Here is a 26,498-nt window from a genome sequence, read left to right on the forward strand (position 1 = left end):
TCTGTCTCTCATTAGAGTCTAGCTATGTTTGTGTCGCAGTGGCTTCTTTGGGAGTCTAACTGGTGAGCTGAGCATTTTGAAAATAAACAATGCTCTTGCTCATTTTCTTACTGTTTCGATTTGTTTTCCTTAACTGGTGCATTGGTCTCATTATCTGAGCGTTGGTTTCTAAGATGATGGGTCAGTACAGTGGAACCTCGGTTTGCGAGCATAATTCGTTCCAGAAATGTGCTCGCAGTCCAAAGCACTCGTATATCAAAGTGAATTTCCCCATAAGAAATAATGGAAACTCAGATGATTCGTTCCACAACCAAAAAATATTCATATAAAAATTATTAATACAAAATATAAAGTAAAAATACATAAAACAAATTAACCTGCACTTTACCTTTGAAAAGAATCATGGCTGGTGTGAGTGAGTTTCTAAACTCTTGTGGGATTCCACCCAACGGGAAGACATGTGGAAGAGCGTCCCAAAGCAATCACAGTCTCCCAGCGCTGTAGCAGTTCGCCGTAAAAGCGAATCTGAAAAGATCGCGGACATGCTATAAGCGCCTGCCGTCGATGGGTGATACAAGGAACATTATAAATGCGCAGGGCACAGTACTACTTGGCCACGACCCTGCCTGACTGCTGTGACTGTGTATAGGAGAGGGGCAGATCCCGCTACAATAAATAACCGCGCTGTTGCTGTTTCAAGCTGAATAAAGCTGGTGGTGCAAGACGGGGACTCGCATGTCACAGCACACATGCGCACGCGCGCGCACACACACAGTGTCACAATGCTGTAGTAAACAGTATATGCTCGTACGGATGTTGACTATATGAGTGAGTGACGCCGACTCAGACAGAAAATAGGAGACGATTGCCCACAATCCCGCAGAGAGAGAGAGAGAAGAACCATCAGCTCAGTTGTGATCACATGACGCTCAGCAGACAAAGCGTATACATACTACTTGTATTGCAAGACGTTTCTTGTTTATCAAGTCAAAATTTATTAAAAATTTTAGATCGTCTTGCAAAACACTCATAAACCAAGTTACTCGCAAACCAAGGTTCCACTGTACCTCTGTCTGTCCTTCATTTTATTGACTCAATTCCCGTGTGTGGTACAGTAAGGTATTCCGTTGTTGTCAGTATTACTGCATTGTTTCATTTGTTGGTCTTTATTAAAATCCATTTATTTTTCCCTTTAGTATCATCTTCCATCTGAAATACAGTGATCCACAGACATAAGTCAAATATATATGTTGATAATAGAGTTAATGGTGGTGTCAGTGCAGAACAATCACAGTGTCAAAAGTAAACATTAATTGTATATGAAGAAGCTGCACTGAAAGGGATTATTATGCACAGTAATAACGCTAATATGCATTGAATTAAAGTGTAATTCTAAATTAAAATAATGAGTTTATCACATTTTCAATTATTTTTTTGAAAGTGCTTAAAATTAAAAACAGAAGTAGTCCATAATTACATAAAGCATCTGTCCTTCAGTTTTTCATTTTTGATTATCAGTAATGATTAGTGGATTTCAAAGCATTTGTTTCACCTTCAAGTTTGGATAAATCACAGAAATGTTCGTGAATATTGACGAACTCTGTGAAATGCATTGAAGTCAATAGGGACAGACCAACTCGACAAGATTTGACTAGATTTTAATGGTGCAGTCGTCTTTAACACTAGAATCCCTGAAGTGTACAAAAAAACTCCTAATCCCGGCCCAAATTAAATTCCTTCACGCCTTTCAATCATCTTGCCTGTACTCTGTGTTATGGTACATGGTACTGAAAATGCAGACAGACAGCTCACTACTCAAAACATGGAGCGCCAGGACTCAAACCTACAACCTTTTGGTTACAAGGCAGCAGCTCATACCACTGCACCATCCAGGAATACATATTAGCTTTCTGTCGATTGACATTTGAGCTTGAGTTTGTAACTCATTGACAGCAACATGTAAACTGAATGTTTTTTTTTTTTTTACTTTGGTTATATTCTTGAATAAAAGCATATGTGTTTATTTGATATTTGGACTAAAGTCTTCACACATTATACCCTTATACATGTCATTATTAGTATAACATGGAAAAAGTTTCTGCTTTAGGTATGTGTTCAGCATTTTTTGCCTCACATTTCCTTTCATCCTACACTTACCCAGATCTTTGTAGACACGGAACACAAATGAAATTCATGTGTTCCAAATAATGATGTACTGTATTATTTACCCTATACAACTCCAGGCACCTCACATGCACATAAGAAGCCTTGTCTTGAGCTGGGAGTACTTTTTGCCCGAGTTGAGCTCCGTCAGTACAGCAGGCTGCTTGCTGCTTGTGCCTATTGACACATTTACAAAACAAAAGACGCTGATGGAGAGGTGCGAAGGGATTTAAGGTGGGCCAGGATTGCGAGTTTTCTCGTAACCTTCAGGGATTTTAATGTTAAACTGTCCCTGAGAGCTAGGGAAACAACTCCCAACTATACTAGACCAATTATTGTGGCCAAAAAGATTAAACTGAGCAGTGCGCAAGCAGTGCCAACCACTGCACCACCGTGCCTCCGTGAGATCAAAGAAGAAAAAACATAGTCAGAGACGCGCAATCATATATTTCACCAAGACAAAACGGAAATGAAAAAATCGTAGTCAACAGTCTAAAAAAATATGTAGTTTGTTGATATATGTGAGAAACTATTGCTTTGCATGCTTTTCAGAAAACTTGAGTTTGTTGGGAAAAATATTCAGACCTTGGAGAAAAGGAAAAAAAATCGTTCCTAAAAGAGTTAAAGGCAGAAAATTCAGAGTGGTGTGTCAGGATTGAAGCCATTGGCTCGTTCTGTTTTTTGACATTACGCTAAAGGCTCTACAAACTGTCTGTGCTGATGTTTTGCATGTTTTCTTCTATCAAAAAGATAAAAATGCCTTTTAAATAGTAATAAATCTTTCAATATTATTTCATAGAGTCTCCTGTGTTTCTATGGCATCAGACTCTTTCAAGGTTTGTTTTCATCCTCCACGTGGCTAATTACGCATTTATAGGGCACGCGCCTCCTCCTGTTAACTTGACGTGGAACCTGAAGATCGACCTGCACATTTGCCGACAAGCAGCGATAACTCCTTATTTATGCTGAATGTGTTTCATAAAAACAGAATTTGAGAACCTGCATCATTCACTTATCTGTTAAGCTCCTTGAATGGAGTTCACCTACTATACACAGTATTAATGAGCCTGTATGGCTTTACATTTTATAGCATTTATTTTTATGGAAAATGTAAAAAACTGGTATGAATCCTGATGCTATAGTAGTTCACCAGCTGCCTTAGCCTTTTTGGTTTCCATGAAGTTTGCATGTTCTGTTTAAATCTGCATGAATTTTCTCTGGTATTCCCGAATTTCTCCCAGTGTTCAAATCTGCAGTGTGTCAGCCAGTAGACTAGCGATACTGTAAGTGCGATCGTGTGCCCTTCATAATGCCAGCCACTGTGTGACCATGCCCCTGTGAGATCAAAGAAGAAAGAATGTAGCGAGAGATGTGGAAGCTTCGTAACCAGTCTGGAATGCAAATGATCAGCATTATATACCCAGGGGACGGTCCCATCCAATGTTGGGTGTTATAGCTCCGGGGGATGTCATGCTGGCCTTACAAAGCATAATGGGATACTGAAAAATAAAAGTTCTCCTATACTGGACAAATTATCACTCAATAATTCGATGAACAAGGGTGGATGCAGCAAATTTGCTTTGGCGAAATTCGCTGATCAACACTAATTATCAGTCCGTATTTCGGCAGCAGTGACAGACAGACAGGACAGTCAGTGATGTAGCTTATTGTACCAATTCCGGACACAGAATCAGACTATACACTTAAATTCAGTGCTACAGATGGTGTTAATGGATAGCACAGTGGCAGCATTTAGGTGAGACTGCTGACTTGAAACTGGACTGTGTGAGAATGTCCTACAACTTTCTGGTGTCATATTCATGGCTGATTCCCTCTCTGTGATCACTGCTGCCATGATTGGCTTTGATATTGGAAGACTGCATGGGTGTAGTCTGCTAATTATGAATGCAGATATCAAATTGATATTGACTTCTAAAAGAGTAATCTGATGTCTAGACCAGATTAATGGAACATTGATGTTAAGCTACAGAAGTCTACTTACTAAACAATTAGTGTTTTCTTGGGTATAATGTCAGCTGTGTGGTCATTTTTTACCTTGCATGCCAGCAAGAACAAACTAGCAGTATTAAATGATTTTTGGCAGGATTAACATAAAAAAAATAGTTAATCTAAAAGTGCATCATCTGCCGAATTGATAGTTAAAGGGGAAAAGCCAATGTGGTGTACATTGAAATTTGCTGCCCCCCTGCTAACTGACCTGTTGATGAAAGGCAAGACTTTGGTGAATGCTACACAGTTTGGTGCCACATCTCATGATGGAAATTTGGAATTATGTTTGCATTTCTTTGGAATTGTTTTATAAAATGTACGTGGCTCCTTTATTGAGCAGTGGTTGCAGCCTGTCAGTAAGTTTTGATGCAGTCATAGAAGATGACTACTTTATTAGATAGTAAGAACTTTACCAATATTGACGAGAATGCAATTATTTTTTGTTTAATAGCCCTTTATTTCATTTCTTTTTTTCCCCTTATGTTACAGGTCTAAATTAGTTGAAGCAAATATTTGTAAACCTAGCATTGCAAATTTTGGAAGATCCCTGTTTGGGGGCTACTGTTCCACATATGTGCCAGATTTTGTTCTACATGGAATTCCAAATGAAGAGAAATTGAAACTGAGTTTAATGGCCGACTTATCTCATGCTGTACAGGTAATCTGCTCTCCCGTCTTTTTTCATGTTTTTAAAACCCTTAGATTCCTAATTGTTAGAAATACATTCAGTAGCAGAGAGCATTACTGAAAGAATTGTAAACCATTGATGTTGATGTGAATACATTACATTCACTTGACAACTGAGCGTATTGTGCTGTGTTCAGGTATTATTTGTACACAATGGGTAAAGGGACACCATCTCCTCTGCAGCAGCTAAGGGCTTAAAAGTGAGCAAGTCGCTTTTATTTTCACGCTGTATTCACAAAAAATAACAGCGTGCCTGCTTGCCTGTCTTCTTTATTTGGACTCTTTTATCTTCTTATCTAAACAATAATGTTTGAAGTACTGTAACAGTACTGTCTAGGCACTCATTCACTCATATTCTACTTTCTAGTTTTAGACACATTTATAGAAAATATGATTGACTCCAGTTTCTTTAAAATATTTATTGTTAAAGTAATATGAATATTAAAGATTAGAAGACAAAGTTCATTCCACTGCAGAAAGTAGGTGTAACACATGAAGGTTAGTGGCTCGGGTGAGTTCACAATATTTATGAGAATCTGTTTTTTTTTTTGTGCTTTCTAAAATAAACAGAAAGTTACAAACAGCTTTGAACATAGGCAATAAAGCTTGGGATAACTTAATTTATTTTTCTTAAATGCAGTACAGTTCAAAAGACTGCAAGGTGCAATTCTTTATTTATTATTTTTGAAGAATGTAAATGACTGCTATACAGTAATCCCTCCTCCATCGCGGGGGTTGCGTTCCAGAGCCACCCGCGAAATAAGAAAATCCGCGAAGTACAAACCATATGTTTATATGGTTATTTTTATATTGTCATGCTTTGCGCAGAAACACAGGAGGTTGTAGAGAGACAGGAACGTTATTCAAACACTGCAAACAAACATTTGTCTCTTTTTCAAAAGTTTAAACTCTGCTCCATGACAAGACAGAGATGACAGTTCTGTCTCACAATTAAAAGAATGCAAACATATCTTCCTCTTCAAAGGAGTGCGCGTCAGGAGCAGAGACTGTCAGAGAGATAGAGAAAAGCAAACAAATCAATAGGGCTGTTTGGCTTTTAAGTATGCGAAGCACCGCGGCACAAAGCTGTTGAAGGCGGCAGCTCACACCCCCTCCGTCAGGAGCAGAGAAAGAGAGAGAGAGACAGAGAAAAACAATCAATCAAAAATCAATACGTGCCCTTCGTGCTTTTAAGTATGCGAAGCACCGTGCAGCATGTCGCTTCACGAAGCAGCTGCACAGAAGGTAGCAACGTGAAGATAATCTTTCAGCATTTTTAGACTAGCGTCCGTATCGTCTAGGTGTGTGAACAGCCCCCCTGCTCAATCCCCCTACGTCAGGATAAGAGAAAGTCAGTGCAAGAGAGAGAGAGAGAAAAGTAAGTTGGGTAGCTTCTCAGCCATCTGCCAATAGCGTCCCTTGTATGAAATCAACTGGGCAAACCAAGTGAGGAAGCATGTACCAGAAATGAAAAGACCCATTGTCCGCAGAAATCCGCGAACCAGCAAAAAATCCGCGATATATATTTAAATATGCTTACATATAAAATCCGCGATAGAGTGAAGCCGCGAAAGGCGAAGCGCGATACAGCGAGGGATTACTGTATTAATAAGCTGTGTTACAGTTTCCTAAAAGAATGGGCCTTGGTTAGTGGCGTCAGTGAAGCAGAAATCCTGGGTAGCTAAACTAACTGAGTACTTTCCTGTATGGAGACTTTGTTATTTTTGTTTTATACTGGGGCTATAGTAGGAATGATGGGAATTTTGGGTATAACACCCTGTAGCACATCCTGTATCAGTTTTGAATGTAACAGTTTGAACTGTAATCTTTTACTGTTACAAAGTTTTGGAGGGTTTAGAAACACAGTATACACTGATTCATTCATGGTTTACTTTCACTTATTATTACATACAGCATTGACGTTTACAGGCGGCACATTTATGTGGCCCATGGAAAAAATGGGTGAAAAGAAACAATATCTTGGCCATGTACAATGTCCACTTCCTCAGTGTTCTATCCATTGCTGTCCAAGCATTAAAACTGACCAAGGCATGCTGTCGCTCCAGGCTTGTGTCGTACACGGGGCTTGAAGTGGGCTGATGTGCTGTACTGGCACTTCACTGGTTTTGCTTTACAAACCACAGCACAGTGGCACAATACAGTCTGACCTCCAAGTAGACACCCTTATTCTCCACAGTATTGCATGTACTTCACTACCAAGGGCCCTGTCATCCCCATCTTCATTGTTTGAAGTACACGTATATAAGATTCGGCTTGAATTTGTATGTGCTTTATACCTCATCATAAGGATTAAAAAGAATTTGACAGAATAAGGGGCACTGCTTGTTCCCAATGATGTAATTTGCTAAGCACATCTTCTAAGAGCTTTTCTGAACATTCGACTTCGCTTCTGGTTGCCACATTCATTTGCCTAACTCGGCGGCCCCATTTCTCAACGTGCTGTTGTGCTGGCGGCTGAACTGCAAGCCTCATTTCTCTGCGATGAGACGAAAAAAAAAATGCTACATCATTATTACCAACAGATATTGACAAACAAAAAAAAGTCGACCAATTTTCTTTTTTCTATGATGTCAAAACGTTTCAGTCAAAGTGTTTTTGACATTAAGCCGTATTTAACTTTTATATTGTGGGGCGGTGTACAACTAAAAATTGATCTATTGAAATGTCCTTTTCTTAGCCGATACCAAAAGGCCTAGATGTACCATCCTTCCACATTTCAGCTTTTTAACTAAATGGGAAGTAGTAGTCTTTTTGCTGATAAGAGGGTGAGTGTGTCAGTTAATCTGCCAACTTGACACATCTTTCTCTCTCTCTATATATATAATGCAATGACTGTGAGCCTGTAAATGGAAAGAGTGTTATAAAAAATACAAAGGTTCAAATTCAAGTTTGATTTTTTTCCCCATTTTAAACTTGAAATACATCAATGTTTTCTGCAATATACGTTAGTGCGCTATCTCTTTTAATCTTGGAAGGGTTAAAAAGTTATGGATAAGGAGAGCCCAGTTAAAAACAGAATCCCATTATGGTACATTTCAGTTTTGGCTGGGTGCAGGAATGACAGGTCATGGAAAGAATGAAAAGCTGGGAACTCAAACGGGTCTCCCCATTTAGTTGAATGCAACTCAACAAAAGCACACCTCTTGACGTCTGTACAGTCAGCCCTTTGGGCAAATAACAACAAACGTATTCAGCTCTTCATTGCAGAACTGAGGGTCATTGACTGGAGCTCCATTTGGTGAGTTACTCCGATTGCAAAAGACGCCTCCTTCTGGGCAGCGGGGCTTCTTGTATCACAAAGACCGGGAGGGGCAGGGCTAAGTGCCCGCACTGGGTAGATTCTCAGTGCCGCGGGTAGAGAATGAGAAGAGAATGTTGGCGACAGCGCCCCCTCTTGCCCCGGTGGGTTAGTACATACCTCAATCAAGCCCGTGAGGAGATCTTCCAGCATGCATGGGTGACACAGTTTTATAATAGAAGTCGTTTAGTAAATGAGTGACAAACAAAGGTATCCTGCCCTAACTTTAATCATTAGTCTTGCAAACACGAACCTCAGCTTTCTGTATTTACTCTACAGCCTTGCATTCTGTTTGACAGCTATAGTCTAGTAAACCTCTCTGAATGCAGTTCCCCTTTATGTCCATTAAGTTGTCTTAAAGTACCTAGCTAGGTGTACACCAGACATTAGCAAAGCGTTGTTGCTGAATTCCTTACAAAATGCACATTTTCGTTTCACAGTCCACAAAAAGATACAAGTTGAAACAGCGTTGCTCAAGTCCTTATCATGTGGCGTGGCTCATTCACTTGTCCACTGCCAAACAGCACACAGGTAACACTCCCAGTGTCCTCCCTTGTCTTTCTCAAAATCTCTGTCGACAGTACGTGATCAGTCAGTGAGTCTTCCACAAGTCGCTTTCTAACCACTTGGAACTGACAGGGAGACACCAGGTAAACGCAGGCTTGGAGAAACGTTCAGGCCAAATCCCGGATCAATTCTGGAGACAGGCATTGTCTTGTAGGTCACAGTGGTCTCTTGAGATATTTGAGCACTGTCTTTTATTAGAGTGGTGCCTGTCCTTTAGCCTTTTGTGGCTCTCTGCCCTGTATGGACAGGATTAATGTTTCTGCCCCTGTTGTGGCATCACAGCCAAGGTTCAAAGTCTTATTTTATGCCCCTTTCTGTTCTTTGTTGTGACGTTTATTTATGTTAAGGTTTCTTTTGTTAATTTTCTTTCATGTATTATGTTCAGTGTGTTTTGTGGGAGGTCCCCAAGAGGCGGAGCCATCTGCCAATCACCACCAGGAACTGCCCTGCAGCCTATAAATGCTGAGGGTCTCCCACAGTGCCTGGCGGTTCATTTTGAATGCGTTTAGGAATAGAGAGTTGTTATGCTTTTTGTAAAATAAGTGTGCTTTGTAATTTCTGGATTCGACCCTCTGTGTTTCCAGCTTGCGGGGGCTTCATGGTTATTGGAGAACATTATTTGTGAAAAATAAATGTTTTATTTTATAAAGATTCCATTTTGTGTCTAGTCTTGGTTTTTGATGGGATTTCCCCCTCTAGTGGACATTTCTGGAAGTGCTTTTGGGACTTGCGTACTTTGGAACTCGTAGTTCATGACACATTGACCTTACTTTTCTCCTATAGTTCTTTGCTCGATGACTTCCTTCCTTTACCTCTGTTCTTTTATTAGAACATTAGCACAACTGTGACAAGAAGAGGCCATTGAGCCCAATAAACACTTCCATCCTATTTACTCAGATTTTTCAAAGTAACGTTACGTCAAGATTTGAAGGTCCTTAACGTCCTACCGACAAACACCCTACTTGGTCATTTTTTTTCTATGAGTCTGTGATTCCTTACATGAAAAAACTTTCTAACATTTGTTCAAAACCTGCCCTTATCAAGTTTTCAACCATTTTCAACGTCGTCTTGTTGTTTATGGAGTGGTTCTCTTTTCCTCGTTTTGGTTTCCTCTAACAAAAGATCTTGCCGCTCATTTTACCCCTCATTAACCAACTACTCAACCCATCACCATGCATGTAAACATCCTCTTTAAGTGGGTTCAGCCTTTCATTGCTTATGTAGCAAAAACAAAGAGAGAGCAGCAGCCCTGCTTTTACCAAAACCATCTTGAGAAAAGTCAAGCAAAATGACACCTTTTATTGGCTAACTAAAAAGATTACAATATGCAAGCTTTCGAGGCAACTCAGGCCCCTTCTTCTTCTTCTTCTTCTTGCCTGGCTAACACGATACAACACCCTAGTACTACCAAACCCATCTTGAAAGTTAATCCTGCACTCGGAGTTCAGGGCTTTTCATTCCGTCTGGCGCTGCTTTAACCACAATGACAGTTACTTTTGAAATGCAGGTGTCTTTCGCTCTGTGCCCATTTTGATTGCAAACAGTTTGAGGGCACAATGGTGCAGGCTACACCCCCCGTTTCCTTCCTTGAACTCTCTGTGGAGGGCTATTGTTTACATCTGCAACATTTTTCATGATGTAGCTTTGAGGATGGATAGATAACATTGTTTCATTTTGTGAGCCAAGTGCCGACTTTAACACTGGTATTGTTTTGAATGTTTTGTTTTCAGCATCCAGTTTTGGATGAGCCCATCGCAGAGGCCGTTTGCGTTATTGCAGACATTGATAAATGGACTGTGCAGGTGGCCAGCAGTCAGCGGAGGGCCACAGACAACAAGCTGGGGAAGGAGGTTCTGGTTTCCAGCCTGGTGTCGAACATCCTGCAGTCAACTCTTCAACTCTACAAGCTCAATGTCTCCTCAAACTTTGTATGTTGTGTGGTTTAAATTTAATTTTCATTTTAGTGTTATTTAACAGACACATGTGAACCATGATTGCGTTAAAAGCTTTTCCGTTTTGTTGGAAGGCACAGTTGGTTTCATCTCTTGAAGTACAGAAAGTGTATTAGGACCCAAAAATGCAGTCATTCATGGCACAGAGATTAGAAAGATAACCCTGCTGTGCTTTGTCCCGTGTTACATTCTCTGACATTCATTGCATTGCCTAATGTGAGATGCATATTTTTTGTATCTATTTAATTTCAGGCCAGTTATGGTTTGTCCTCAAAACACGTGATTGAGATTGCGTTTTTATTGTGAGCACACTTCCTTTCATTTTAGCACTTCCTAAGAGAATATAGCAGCAGGAAGGGCCATGAAAAGAAACACATTGCAGATGGAGTGATTAGATAGCAAGCCCTTTGCTTTGGTTCTGTGTGTATGGTGGGACACTTCCTCCACATGTGTCACATTAAGTCTTCCCATGAGGCAGTATGAATCTTTATTTGTTTTCATCAGTACTAAATAAGAGCGCAGACCTTGGCTTGGCAGCATCCTCTCAGGTCAGCCCCAGCATGCCGTTCGGGGTTGTGTGTTCCCGTTACTGCTGTCTCTGTCCCCATGTGTGACTGTGCAGTGACGTGACATGCTAAATTCAGATCCCAGAACTCTTGTGGCTGAAGGCTGTTACTGTATCAGTTTCTTAATCAGCAGCCAGTTCCTGCATTTAGTACTGTTACTTTAGATAACAGTATGAAGGACTTAAAAACTGAGTTTTTAATTTGATTAAAAAGAAAAAAAAAAGATTAAGTAGGCATTTATGTTATTTTATTCACTACTAATGCCCGTAGTTTTAGTTCATGTTTACTTGCAAATGCTCAGCTGCATTAACAAGGTTAGAGGTGGATAGGTAGAATTATTTAAAAATGCAAACTTTATTTTCAGTGGTGCCCTCCGTAATGTTTGGGACAAAGACCCATTTTTTTTTCTTGATTGACTCATCTTCTCCACAGTTTAAAATAGCAAATCAAACATTTCAAACGTGAAGTGCATATTGCAGACTTTCATCTAAGGGTATTTTCATACCTTTCAGTCACACCATGTAGAAATGGCAACACTTTTTCTTCATGGTGCCCCTATTTCAGGGGGAATCAAGGAAAAAAAGGTGTCTTTGTCCCAGACATTCTGGAGGGCACTGAAACCCTGCAACTAGGAGAACACAAAGAACGCAGTGTCAAAGATTACGCTGTGAATGGGTCACGGGGGTCTGCTGGAGCCAATCCCAGCCAACACAGGGCACAAGGCAGGAAACAATCCTGGGCAGGGTGCCAACCCACCGCAGTGCGAATGAAATATTGCACTTTTATCATCTGTACCAGTGCTCACTTTAAAGTAATAGCTGTAAAAAATGTTTGGAAGGAATTCCAATAGGAAACACATTGAGGAGTAGTAATTAACTAATATGATGTGAAGACTTTGCAGACTTTATTTTTTAAAAACTGAGAGTACAAATAATAAGACTGAACCTCTTTAATAAAGTAGGAATTAAAACCTACAGTCAGACCCTAGTTTGAAGCTCCTTGGTTGTATGCAGCAGACCCCCGTGACCCTGTGTTTGGATTCAGCGGGTTGGAAAATGGATGGATGGCTGGTTGTATGCATTTTTGCCATTGGATGAGTGTCATCTTTGGTGTGTGTTTTCATCCCAGTAGACTGCAATCCAATGCAAACACCTTTTGCTTCTTTCCCAGTGTATCATGCATCTTGAAGATCGCCTGCAGGAACTGTATTTCAAGAGTAAAATGTTGTCCGAGTATTTAAAGGGCCAGACCAGAGTTCATGTCAAAGAGTTGGGCATGGTCCTAGGGTAAGTACTTTATTATGTTTATAAATAACCGCAGTAGTTCTCAAAGTGTGGTCCATTGGTTGACATCGTTACCTTTCTTAGATGAACACTAAAATAACCACCAAGGACACTCCAGCTGTCCTTATTACAGACAGTGACATCTTTTAGGTCTGCTCTGCTCTTGATTCCTGGCAGTGGTTACTCCCTCTCCTTTGACACGTTTTTCTACTTGCTGTCTCTCTTCCATCCATCCAAATGCCATCACTACATAGGACTTTTTTTTAATCCACCTGGACATGTTGTGAAGCTGTGGACCCGCAGCTAAGGTCACAGTCCTTCATCTGGTGACATCAATAGTCCTGGCCAAGGACAGCCAGACCCAGGCAAGTGAGGATGATGAATCAAACTTTATAGTTCGAATACAGGCAGAGTTTATAATAGGGAGAAACAGAGAATCAAAAGTGGGAAAATTGTGCAAAAACAGTGCATTTCCAAAATAAATAGTTCAAAAAATAATTGAATCTATAAAATGTGTGCCATTAAACCAGTCTTTTGGGTGCAAATAAATAGTCTAATATATTGAAACCCAAATACTGGAGAGGTACAAGTTTTTGTAGTCCTTGGATGTTCTCTCACTCGGTCCTTGTCAGGACCACTAGAGACCTCAGGATTGCACCCCGTCGCATCTGTGATCCTAAAGCAAATTGGAATCATCACTGTGTGCAACTCCCAGGGTGCCTTTCCCAACTCCGAAAACTGCTCCTCTTGAGCCCCCCCCGTAACATGTTCTGATGCCCCACAGCTCAGAGGACGAGAACACTGCCACAGTACAGAACTGTCACACAGCTCTCGGTCCTGCTAGTCAACATGGCCGCTGCTGCCAAACTCCTCTTCCTTTTAAATACGCCTCCCTCTAGAGATCATTCACTCTCCCAAATTCCAAAACAAAAAAAAGATACAAATACAGCCCCTCTAGCGGTACCCCATTCCACTTTGTGGCACAAGCATTCGTGTACATGCTGCACGCTGGCACATGGTATAAATGACAATTCCTTAACTCCATGTGGCCGCTGACACACGCCACTTCTGCTGTATTAACTCCTGGTCTGCGCCACATTCAACGATGGCCGTTTTATTATGGGTCACAGACATTCTGGACATGGAAATGAAAATCCAGCAACATTAGGTTTCAGTAAGAGTATTGTAACATCCCAGAGACTTGGAACTGTTGGCAATGGGAATGGTGTACACCACCTGGACCTGTGAGAAGACTGTAGGCAAGAGGTGGAAACCTAAAGGTTAAAGCAAATCAAATCAGAGTTTTATTTACCAACTTGGAGTAGGATGAGTAAAAGTGGGCATCACAGAAAGTAACTGAGGAGCAGTGCAGTATTTTCGCCTATTACGTGTATAATAATAATCATTACACACAATTTATGCTAATAAATAATAATAATAAATAATAATTTATGTTAATAAATAATTGGCTGCTGGCTCAGAGTGGTCCACGTTAAGTTTGGCTTTAGAATAACACCACGGTCGTGTAGTATCTTGAGTGGACTCTGAGAGGTAGTCATAGCGCGTCTGTTTGCAGTCTGCTGTAGACCCCTGCCCCTTTGAGACAGGTGATGCCAACTAATGATGTGCCTGGGCCACATTTGTTAATACTGCTCATTCTGTAATATGAGGACATCCCACCAGTTGTGCCACCTGCTTTCCCTGCCAAAAGCAAACTGAGCTCTGTGGTTGCTTAGTGCAGTCCTTTAGGAGTGTAATTTTAAATGAAAAAATAAACAACACTCCTCCACCTGTCATTATACTGTTAATGACTCTTATACTACACTGTTACTTACTTAAAATGTTTAACCATCATTTGCCCATCAATCATAAACATGAAACTGAGCACAAACAAGACTGTACACAAATGTATTACTGATTTTTAAAATGGTGATACCTCACAGTACCATACGTAACTGTGTCTTGGTTGTAGGATTACAAATCTCACTTGGATCTGTGAAACTCAGAAGTGTCTTTTATACAGCTGTAGTCTACCATTCTCTTAATGTTAGCTTGATGTAAAAGCAAAGGGGATACTCCTTTAGAAGGCACTGAAGATTTGAGCAGGATTCAGTGGCAGGCGGGTGTTCTCTGATTTTCATTTTCATTGCCATGAAGTTGCTGACAGTCCGTGCGGAGTATTAGCATGATCTGAAAATCCACACTGTTTGTCAGTAAACCAGCAAACTGAGAAATCATCTGTAGCTGGGTGTTTTTGGGACTTTCTCTGATTTTTAGGAAGTGAGCATTCGAGGGTAATAATAATGCTCTCAACCTGTTCTGACATTAGTCTTGGTACAATTACATTGCTTTCCTGACTTGTAAGGTGGCCACCTTTTTCAAGTGATATCAGTAGTGGCTGTCTTCATGAAGGGTGGCACTGACTCTCCTTCATCTTTACCACAGCAGACTGGACCCCTGCTTTTTTGCACACCTATTTGCTGGTGTGTAGCAGGCCTACTTTTTTTTTTTTTGAGCTATTGTGCTCTTTTCCACTTTAAGCCCCCTCACGTAATCATTATGAAGCTTTGAAGTGCACCGTATCAGAAATGATTTACCAATCGGCAGTGTTACTGTCTGTTAGCATAACCCTATTGCTGTCTTCTCTTTTTGATGGAAACTCCTTGCAAGTCTTCTACACAAGTGTACAGTATAAAGTACATCTCCTAAATATGTCAGCAACTTTCTTTCAGTTTAATAAGGCTGAGCAGTGCTAAAAAGAATGTGACAAGGGATGCAGATCAATTTGTTTTGTCCTTATATTGATTTATGCAAATAAAATAGAACACTTACTTTAACAAAGTTTTTTTGGTCATTTTTGGCTGTGTAATGTGAACTGATTACAAAAGTAACACCAAATAATTAAAAGAGCAATAGAACAAAAGAGGACACACTTTATCTGAATGGTTATCTATTTTTAAATTCATTTGCAAAGCCGAAGATTGTGGCGTTATAACATTAAATCTCTGATTCGGACAATGTCATACGAAAGGGATTGCACAATCCCAATTGAAAAGCCCCAAAAGTGGGCAGTACAATGGCTTGTCTGGTACAGAGAGCAGTGTCCTTCAATAAATAAGCAGAATGTTCACTGACACAATGACAGTTTTTGACATTTCTGAACTTGCAAAAAAATGTCTAGCCAAAGATTACAATCCTGCTGAATTTGCAAAGAAGCCAAAACAGAATGAAGGTGATAACAGCTAAAACTACCAAAAACAAGTCCTAGAACTGTTATCCACTTTCTGCACTGGAAGCCAAAAGCATAGCTGGAAAAGGAAACCTTCAATATACATTTAAAGTTTCTTTGTATCACATTGCATCTTGGATGATAAATATAATGTCAGTCTGAGCCAATGAGTGCTGGTGTGTTCAGACACTTTGTAAAGCTGATATTCCAGGTTCACTGCACATATCTACACAGCTGGTATATACAGTACAGTATGAACCGTCTATCGTAGTGTAGACTGGCAGCCTGCTAAGGCTCCATGAAACAGAAATTGCTATATGAAGTTCTTCACTGCATAAATTCCAATATTTGAAATGAATTAATACTGGATTGTCAAATCTCAGAGTGACATTTCATAAACCTACGTTTAAAGTGGCCTGTGAATCTGTTCCTGTAAGTAATGCATTATTTTATGAATTGGGGCATGCCATGTAAACTTGCAGGCTAGAAAAAAGCCATTGGCACAGTGAAATATGTGATCATCTTAGCTTGAGGCAGACACTAGGCTGACATTGTAGACATGTATAGTGTCTGAGAGTTATTGTGAGGAAACAAAAAGACCCGGGGGTGATGTACATGGGCAATAGGAGTGGTAAGGGGAAGCCAGAAGTCGTAACCAGCCAGATTAGAAATAACTAGATAAACAGAAACCAAAGGGCAAGATGTTAATCATAAGTAGAAGTCAAAGTGAAAATCAAAAGAACCAGAAACCCCCTAGCACTGGGGCCTACTTGGAAAATAAGCTAACTATGCTAATACTAAAGAGACGCAGGTTGATTCACAAAGGAATAGCAAATGTTTACATCGTTTGCATATTTAGAGCACCACATCAGAAACACGACAGGCGCAGTCATGTGACGCTCTTAAAAAAAAAGAAAGAAATAAGACAATAATAATATACTTTACAAAAATAAGTCAAAATGAAGCAAAAAAAACAAAATGCTTGTGTTTAAAAAAAAAAACTATAGCATACACAAAAATTCATGAATTAATAAATAAGACCAGAATAAGGGTTACATAAGGTGTCCAAAATAGTCCCACAATTAAATAGAGCAGCATTCATTTTAAACCACGACTTAACCAGTTATGGTACAGCATAATGATTGCCTTTGAGAAGCGTATCTCAAAAGGCCTAGGAGTACATGTAAGGTGAAAAATGAAATTTCTGGATGTAACTAAAACCAGTACAGTACTAAACTAATAACACCATAGTTGTTCTAAGACAAAGTATTTAAATATCCTTCTCTTTATTTTTGTATGAATGTTATTTTTGGCATGACAATTCTAGTGGGGCCCTGCCAGATTGTTTTGTATGTGCAGACTTATACAAGATGTGCAAGTTCACACTCTGTTGACATTAAAAATAATCAGACAATGGGATACTGGTGGCTGGATTGTCAAAGTTGACATCAGATTATTGCGATACCCTGTGTCATCTTCATCATCTGTCAAAAGAGGCTAATTAACATTTGAATGTTAAGTAAACTGATAGCCCACTTAACCACACACTGCCCAGGAAAATCAATTGGCTATGAATTGCTTAAAGTGAAACCGCAACATCTCGATTTTAGAATCAAAGTGCTTTGAAATGAAAAAGGACAAGCTACAATAATACAGAAGGAACATGCAGACTACACCCACTGCACAAGCGCTGACCACCATGTGCTCAGTTATAACCAACTTTTTTCTACGTACTACATACATGTTCTTTCCACACCAGGCCTCCCCATTGTATTGAACCACTGGTATCCTTAAGTGAGACGAGCAGACGTAAGGATTCATTACTGGCTTTTTCAAATTTAATGCCATCAGGTAGTTCTTTCAGTGGTGGGTGAAGATAAAGGTGCCTCTCAGCCCCGTTGTGATCAGCATTGTTAGGATTTTTGGGCAACATGTTTCGACACGGACAATAGTGCCTTCCTGCTTTTTTGAGTTTTTCCTGTTATCTTGACTAATATTCATTTTCACAAGTGTGAATTCTCACTGGGTGGCACGGTGGCGCAGTGGGTAGCGCTGCTGCCTCGCAGTTGGGAGACCTGGGGACCCGGGTTCGCTTCCCGGGCCCTCCCTGCGTGGAGTTTGCATGTTCTCCCCGTGTCTGCGTGGGTTTCCTCCCACAGTCCAAAGACATGCAGGTTAGGTGGATTGGTGATTCTAAATTGGCCCTAGTGTGTGCTTGGTGTGTTTGTGTGTGTCCTGCGGTGGGTTGGCACCCTGCCCGGGATTGGTTCCTGCCTTGTGCCCTGTGTTGGCTGGGATTGGCTCCAGCAGACCCCTGTGACCCTGTGTTCGGATTCAGCGGGTTGGAAAATGGATGGATGGATGAATTCTCACTTTCTCATTCTTTGCAAATGTAATGTCTTACACTTGATACATTCCAGATATAGTGATCTGCTTCCTTTTTTTAATTACTGTGGCTTCCTTTAAGGGAGCAAATAAGTACCCGACATTTCTTAACCTCCTTGTTGGCTTATGCTGCACTGCCTTGATGGGGAAAAGCTCAAACTGGAAGTAAAATGTGTGATTAAAAAAAACAAATCTTAATTTAAATGTTAAGAATGAGGGGCTCCAACCTTCAAGTCCCATTGCTAAACTCACAAGTTCAGGTCGTACATGTGCGCAAACAGTAAACCAAGAACAATGCAGGCCAGTAGAGCAAGCTGTCTCAGCTGGAAACAGGCTTGTGGCACCCCAAACAAGGCCATGTTTTTATAGATATGAATTACACTGAGCATATGATGGAAAATTGGAAAACAAATTACTTAAAGGGACAAAGTTGAGTGTTGGTCTAATCATTTCATTAGTATGGCAATGCAGGAAGCTCATCACTAGTTCTGCACAACACTTGGTGGGCCTGAGCCCACTGGACCTGAATACAAAAACACTGCTGAAGGCAAATTGTCCTCTGCTGGTAATGTTCATTTGTTCCTGTTGGTTCTGCACAAAACTTTATTGTATAGCAACTTTCACCAGTAATGTTTACTACCTCCCCTGTAGTTTGGCAACTTTTATTGAATATTTAAATGGTGGTTACAAGGTTATTAAAATATGCACCTTGTTTCCATTGTTCTTCTGTACACAACTTTGAGTACAAGATGAACATCAATCAACAGGATGTTGTGTTCTCTAAACTGCACAGGTATTAAAACAAATATGTTTATTTTCTACTTTATTGGGATTTCTTTTTCGTGACCATTAACTGCTGGTGATTACTGAGATTTTGTTTTGTTGTTTTTTGTTCTGTCTGAGTCTTCCACACTGAATTTCTTTCACTTGCACTTCCATACACTAAAGGGAACTGGACCACGAAGATTTCATTGCTTCATTAGCTTCTCACCATACAAGGAGTATGGAAAAGTTCAGGAGACTTTCTGATTGATTACACCTTTTGTAAAAAAATCTTTTAACTAGGAATTAAAAGTGATGAATAGCTAGGACTTGTTATTCTGTATGTTTGTAATGGTCCAGCAATCACCAGACGGAGGTTTTCATTGGCAGTCTCTCCACACTTTAATGTGAGTGCGCATCAGAAAGGTTTTAACAATTTCCACATTTTATAATGTGGATATTGTTAATTGTTGGGTAACACTGCACAATAATGAACAAATCGTTCTTTAAGAAATTAGAGACTTGATCATAACATCATTCATCTGGAATTTGAAATGGCAACACTACAAAAAGGCATCTCTTGGAATGGCGCTGCCAAACTTTCAGTTTTACTACTGGGCAGCAAGTATACACACATTAAAGTCCTGGAAACTGGCAGAAATGCATTCATTTACACTAGCATGGCTTGCAATGAAAAACAAATCTTGTTCCAAACCTTTGTATGCCCTCCTCAGTGCTCAAATCAATACTATTGTGAATTTGCCAGTAATCCACCAGACACCATCCATTCATCCATTATCCAACCCGCTGTATCCTAACTACAGGGTCGCGGGGGTCTGCTGGAGCCAACGCAGGGCGCAAGACAGAAAACAAACCCTGGGCAGGGTGCCAGCCCACCGCAGGGCGCGCGCACACACACACACACACGAGGACAATTTAGGATTGCCAATGCACCTAACCTGCATGTCTTTGTGCTGTGGGAGGAAAGTGGAGCACCTGGAGGAATAGACACAGGGAGAACATGCAAACTCCACGCAGGGAGGACCTGGGAAGCAAACCCGGGTCTCCTAACTGCGAGGCAGCAGCACCACCCACTGCGCCACCATGCCACCCCCACCAGACACCAATTACTTAAAATATAGAACCAATGTAACACACATTTCAAGGGAAAACACCTTATCTGTTTGTCCTGTACACAATAATCATCTTTTTCAACCTTCTCAAGCCTGTTCAGCATTTAACCTGTGGAAACCATCGGAATTAAGACACTCGGAGATCAATGTACAGTATTTGCATCTTATAAACAGTTATACTCAATATTTAATCTTCAGGTTATACACGTTTTCCCTGATGCACAAATAAGAAATGTTGTTATAAGAAAGCTATCCATATTTCCACACCTCACATCCACATCATTCTCTTCACTCAAGTCAGCTTTTTAACAATATGTACAATTATTTCAAAGAATCAACTTTTCATCGATTCCTGGGAATGATGGGAAACGGACCTTTCAGAAATGGCATGAAACTTGGCCATGCATAGAATACACTCATGAGTTCTGTATATGTCAAGCATTCCATAATTCAACCAAAAGTGGCACACGTAACTGTATATCTCATTTAAAATTGTCTAACATGTACCCGAGGTGATATCTAACCTGTGAGTGTTGCTCCAGCATTACTAGGCCATATGTTTAGGGAACGCACTAAATTAACATCATTTTGAACGAAAATCTTTCTATACTTGTCAGACAGTCTTGGTTGCACAATCACTGCTGATCTATTAATTTGCGGTCTTTGGATGCCTGGCATTAAAGTTAGTCATGTCTAATCTGCTTAGTCCTAAACAGGGTTGCCGGTGGTGCTGGAGCCCATCCCAGCTAGCATAGCGCGAAAAGCAGGAGCAAACCCTGGACGGGGCTTCTGTCCATAACAGAGTGAACAAACATCCCATGCACACACTAGTCCACCTAACCGTCATGTCTTTGGACTGCAGGAGGAAACCCACACAGAAATGGGGAGAACATACAAACTTCATGCAGGGAAGAGCCAGGACGCACTCGCTGGCCTCCTTACTGCAAGGCAGCAGTTCTACCACTGGGCCTCCATGCCACCTGGCATTAAAGTGCATAGTAATTATTCAATTGCAATAGCCGACACCACGCTACTAGAACGTGGGCTTTCTGTAATTTGATTCACTGGAAGAATCCCAACCCACCTCTAATAATTCAGTGGGTAAGAGACATTCTGTATTATCTCAAATTAAACAAAAATCTAATTCTCTATAACAGGATACGTCCAAAACTTTTTTTAAAACAAAGCAAGGATTCGTTAATACAATTTTAGAATAAGCATGCCAGGCCTGTGATTGACTCTTTTAAGCTATTAACTGTTTTATTACATTTAAAATGTTAGGTGGAGTTTTTCTGCTCGTGTCTTTCTTCTTTTTCTCTTTCTTTTGGGTGGGAGTTAAATCTCGCTGTGTCTTTTTTTTTTGTATCTCTGTACTCCTTTTGTTTTATTTGGATTGATTTTGAAGTTAATTGTTGCATCTGTTATTTATTTCATTGAGCAGTATACCATTGGAATATTCTAATAAAAAACAAAACACTGCACTGTAATGTGCTTAAAGGTTTGCATTTCTAACATGTCTTTCATGGAGCAATCAAGCTGGTAATAAACAACCGAATAAAATGAAGACTTTGTTGAAACACTTGGCATAACGCAGCACAATAGAATCGAATGAGTTAAATGCTTTATTAAATGTCGCGGATTATTAGTCAGCCTACTTCAGCAGTGCCTGGAGGCTAACATGGCATCCTTTGATATTTTTCAGGATCGAGTCCAGTGATCTCCCTCTGCTAGCAGCGATTGCCAGTACTCACTCTCCGTATGTGGCACAGATCCTGTTGTAGAAGACAAAACACTGACATGGAGGAGCTTCAGCTAAATAGCAGAACTGCACCGAGGTGGAAGCACTGTTACTATCTGGAGACAGATAATTACACATCGTGTCGCAGTGGGAGAGATCTCTCGAAGACGAGACCAGAACTGTTTATACACAGCGAGAAAAGGAGAAGGAGCAGAGAAGAAGAAGAAAAAGAATATTCCTGTTTAAAACGAATACAAAGCTAAACAAATGATTGTCGTCTACCAAAAACGAAGAAACTACACCTGTTGAAATGATTTTATTTTTTTATTATGACTACAGATATATTTACAATTTTTTAAATTCTTTTAACAGCAACATAAAGTCTGTTTGACCTAGAAGCACGGTGACCTAAGAATGAAGATTTCAGACAGCCGCTTTTTGTTTTGTTTTTTAACATACTCTGGAAGGTGTGCCATCAGCCTCGTGATGATTTCCACTTTGCTTTTAAGGCACCTTAAGGGCTCCCAGGGTGTCCGCTAGTGTTGTGCACATTGGGAGGGATGTGAGAAATGAAATATTACTCTGAAGTTTTACATTTACATATGGAGCAGCCCTACCTTGGGCCAGCTAATTTACTATACATATCAGAGAATTCTAACATAAATGAGGTTCTGGTTAGAAACAATGTGACTCTTAACAGCTTATTTCAGTTGAGATCTCTTCTTGCAGGTTATGCGTTTGTATTTATGTTACATTTCTAGCCGGGCAATTGAGCTGCAGCAGAGGTTCAGAGGTCACACCAGCAGGAGAAGAGCATGGAAGCACTGAATTGGAATGAATGAATGAAGGTTGCGTGTATTTCAGTTGTTCGTTTTCCATGCTGTACTTTGAAAGGTTGTCTTGATTCGACAGGAATATCACTGAAGACAACAGCAGAGTTTGATTCAAGTCCTTTAAGTGAGTGAACGAAAACCACTCTGCTCTGTCTAGACGGCAGCTCCTTCACTGTAGGGGCAAGCTGCATACATATTGTACACTGTGTTTGTCAGAGCTGCTAAGTCTTCCATGTATAATTTAAATTGTATTTCTGTTAGTTTGTCTTTTGGTATGTTTATTTGGAAGTATTTATTGTTGTCTTCCAGTTTCTTTTGTACGGGATGGTTTAGTGGCATAGTGATGGGGACCTTGAGAACTTTATTTGTTCAGCTGATCAAAGATGATTCAGGTGAAGTAGCCGAGTGACGATTGGGAATGGAAAGCTGAAGGCGCTGTGGTCCTTAATCTAAACAAACTGCATGCACATCAAAGCCCCTCTGACCCAGAGTGCCACCCTGCAGTTACGCATCATGTGAAATTGACCTCATCACAGTCTTCTTCCCAAGAGCATCATTTGGACTTTAGTCCAACACTTTCAACCAGAACAAAGGTAGGATCTGCTCTGTCTAAAATGTACCTTTTTGGTAAAATCTCTGACCTTTTAGAGCGTTGTCTAGAAGCTAATCTTGGCCTTTTAAAATTTCGGACACAAATCTTACACACATTTAGCGCGGTTTCATGTGTAAAGAAAAAAAAGTCAAAAGTGTTTGTTTTAGGAGCATCTTCAAGGATTGTGGGAGTCACACGTTTAGTGTTTCAGTAATCTTCATTTAAGAAATTGAGGCCATCAGAATACAAAAATCACATTTTTTAGGCTGAAAAAAAAAAGCATCGTTTTTAAAAAGGGAAATTTTATTCCTACTCTTTTATACTACACTTGCTGCAAAATTACGTGGTTTGTACTTAATTATTAAATCTTTCTAAGATGTACATTTTGTTCTCATTTGGGCTATGTTGTCTACTAAAGTCTTAATGGAAGCGTGGCATGCTGAATACAAACTGTGTTCTCCAAATATTTGCGCTTTTGGTTTCTGTAAAAGTAGTTGTGTTTTTTTTTTTTTTATTTCATTTTGTAAAGACACACCTGGCACAGTATTTTTTTAAATGATAAATTATTTAGAATATATGGTGTGCACATTGCTTGTGTAAGTTGTATATAACTACATTACCACAATTTTTTGTACATAATATCTTTACATATGCACTGTATTACTAATTTATCTCCCAATTCTATGGGAATGTTGTGCAATAAAGATGCCATGTTACCTTTAAAGCTCGATGTGTTGTTGATGAGGATGACATAATTCCGTGAGCCCGTATTTCACAAAGTCGAGTGACTGTTCTGCTAAGCAGCAGGACAAGCAGAAGATCGTGGAAGGTCTGGAAAGTGAATACAAGCAGTCATCCAGGCTAGGGGCGAAACTGAACAAAATAAACAGGGGAGAGAGAGGCAGGTGTGTAGTCAGTCGCAAAGCAAAGAAACTGACGACATTAACCGATTCGGACAAGACAACATTTGCTGTTCACCATTTTGGACATTCATTGTGCCAATGATGCAATTTGGTGCAACTTTCAGAGATGCGCCACTAGCAACTGAACAAGAAAACGGCGGCTTCCAAAACAAAATGACGTCATGGTAAAAATAAAAATGAAGGCAATAAAAAATGCTATCTCAGTAAAAATATGATTACCTAGAGATTCCCTGGCATAATAAAAATGAAATAGAAATATTTATTATGTTCAGGAACAATTCTTAAAAGTACTCTAATCGTGACAAGAAGTTATTGTGAGGCTCCTAGACCCAAAGAATATCCTCTGTCTTCCACCCGATCGATGGATCCTTATTATGGACAAAATTTCGGGGCCCTTTATGAAAATGTATCTAGCCATGTCTCAGAATTTGAACTCGGGGAGAGCGGTCAGGATGTGGGGCCTATCTGAAAGGTCACTTTTTTGGGCAATATTGTCATTCCAGGGGTCTTTCAGGGCCCTTTGTGAACTCTGAGCACCCTGCCCCATATAGGGTGTACCCCTTCTGGCACTGGCCTCCTGGTTTTCTCCTCTTCCTTTGCATCCTCACCTACTAATTGTCTGACATTTGCACTTCCTGGTCATGGCATGTAAAGGAAAACTGCAGAATTACAGGACTTCAGAATGCATTGTAAAATGTTGTAAAAACTGATTATGTAACAATGCCACATGTTATTTAAAGGATGACAGGCTTTTATGCATAATAGATTGTTAAACATCCACTAAGTGCACATGTGTGAAGGAACTCCAAGGAAAATGATTTGTGATTTCCATAAACATCCTGGTGCACCCCAAGTGCTCAGCAAAAAAAAAGGAAAACAAAGGAGCAAAGGTGGCACGCATTTCTACGGCTCTACTCCATCTGGGGAAATACGAGTTCCTTCCACTGGCTAGGACAGGAGGGCACACGGGAGAAAAAAAGAGTTCAACTGTCCAGTCAGTGTCCATTTTGTAAACAGAAGAGCATTTCAAATGACAAAGCCTCAGCTGTGGAATTCCAGTGGATGGGATGGAGAGGCACAATAATATGAAAACAACATACATACATACCCAATTGAGCATGCATTTCACTTGTTGAAGACTAAACTTCAGACAGAAAGGCCCACAAACAAACAGCAACTTAAAGCCGCTGCAGTAAAGGCCTGGCAGAGCATTAAAAAGGAGGAAACCCAGCATCTGGTGATGTCCATGAGTTCAAAACTTCAGGCTGTCATTGCCAGCAAAGGGTTTTCAACCAAGTATTAGAAATGAACATTTTATTTCCAGTTATTTAATTTGTCCAATTACTTTTGAGCCCCTGAAATGAAGGGATTGTGTTAAAAAAATGCTTTAGTTGCCTCCCATTTTTATGCAATCGTTTTGTTCACCCCACTGAATTAAAGCTGAAAGTCTGCACTTCAACTACATCTGAGTTGTTTCATTTAAAATTCATTGTGGTAATGTACAGAACCAAAATTAGAAAAAAGGTGTCTCTGTCCAAATATTTATGGACCTAACTGAATATTTAATATTTTAAAATGCACATATTTTAAAATACATTTTGAACAATTTTAACTATACTATGTTAAGCAGCTTTACAGGGGCACGCATTTCTACAGCAAAGGCTCAGCTCTGGTTGAAGGGATGGAGGGGCTCAGCAGATATGAACATGCCTGACAGGCATATTAAAGACACTGTGCGCCATTTAAATTTTGCAGGGGGGCACAGCAGATACAGATTACCATTTAATGCTTTTTACAAGTTTTTAAAAAAAACATTTCATCAGTTTTAATCTGCCATGATCAACTGTGCATGTAATATACAGGAAAACGAGTTTTATAGGGTAACTAGCTGTGCCCTATGGGTCCGCCTGCGTAGTAGTGAAACAGGATAAACTTTAAAGATCAATAAAACATTTTTAAAAAATGTAATAATTTGTATTGAGAAGAATTTATGTTGTATCCAAGAACCTCTTTATATACAATATTTTTGGTTTTGCTAGCTAGATCACCTAGCTGTGATCTCTTTGCAAAATATGTAAAACGTTGTCAAGATATCTCTGGCCAAGCGGAAAGTAGGTACGCTCCAACATCAGACGTTGCCACTGTATCTGTTACCATGTTCAGCTCTGACACGAGTGCGTCCCCTGCGTGGGGAGAACAGCACGTGGCCGTGATATTCCTGCCAATGAGCAGGTATCCTCTAAAACACACGTAGCTGTGATCTCTCTCTCTCAAAAGAGTCAAATGTTGCTCTTTAAATCTCTAGATGATAATGTCTGCTGAACAAACAGGTATCACTAGCTAAGCGGAGGCAAAG

The 26,498-nt window shown here is 40.0% G+C and overlaps 1 protein-coding gene across 3 annotated transcripts in view; it reads left to right on the forward strand.

Moving 5' to 3' along the window:
- fnip1 (folliculin interacting protein 1) overlaps positions 1-23,943 on the forward strand; it is a 168,465-nt gene extending 144,522 nt beyond the window's left edge. For all 3 annotated transcript variants that reach the window (XM_028812810.2, XM_028812811.2, XM_051933461.1), the window contains 4 exons: positions 4,663-4,831; positions 10,477-10,674; positions 12,435-12,550; positions 21,759-23,943. In XM_028812810.2, coding sequence (XP_028668643.1) covers positions 4,663-4,831; positions 10,477-10,674; positions 12,435-12,550; positions 21,759-21,837 — 562 coding nt within the window. In that variant the 3' untranslated portion in view covers positions 21,838-23,943. The remainder of the gene's footprint in view (positions 1-4,662; positions 4,832-10,476; positions 10,675-12,434; positions 12,551-21,758) is intronic.
- The last annotated feature ends 2,555 nt before the right edge of the window (positions 23,944-26,498 follow it).

The sequence above is a fragment of the Erpetoichthys calabaricus genome, chromosome 11 (assembly GCF_900747795.2).
Source record: "Erpetoichthys calabaricus chromosome 11, fErpCal1.3, whole genome shotgun sequence".
In the NCBI taxonomy this organism is placed as follows: Eukaryota; Metazoa; Chordata; class Cladistia; order Polypteriformes; family Polypteridae; genus Erpetoichthys; species Erpetoichthys calabaricus.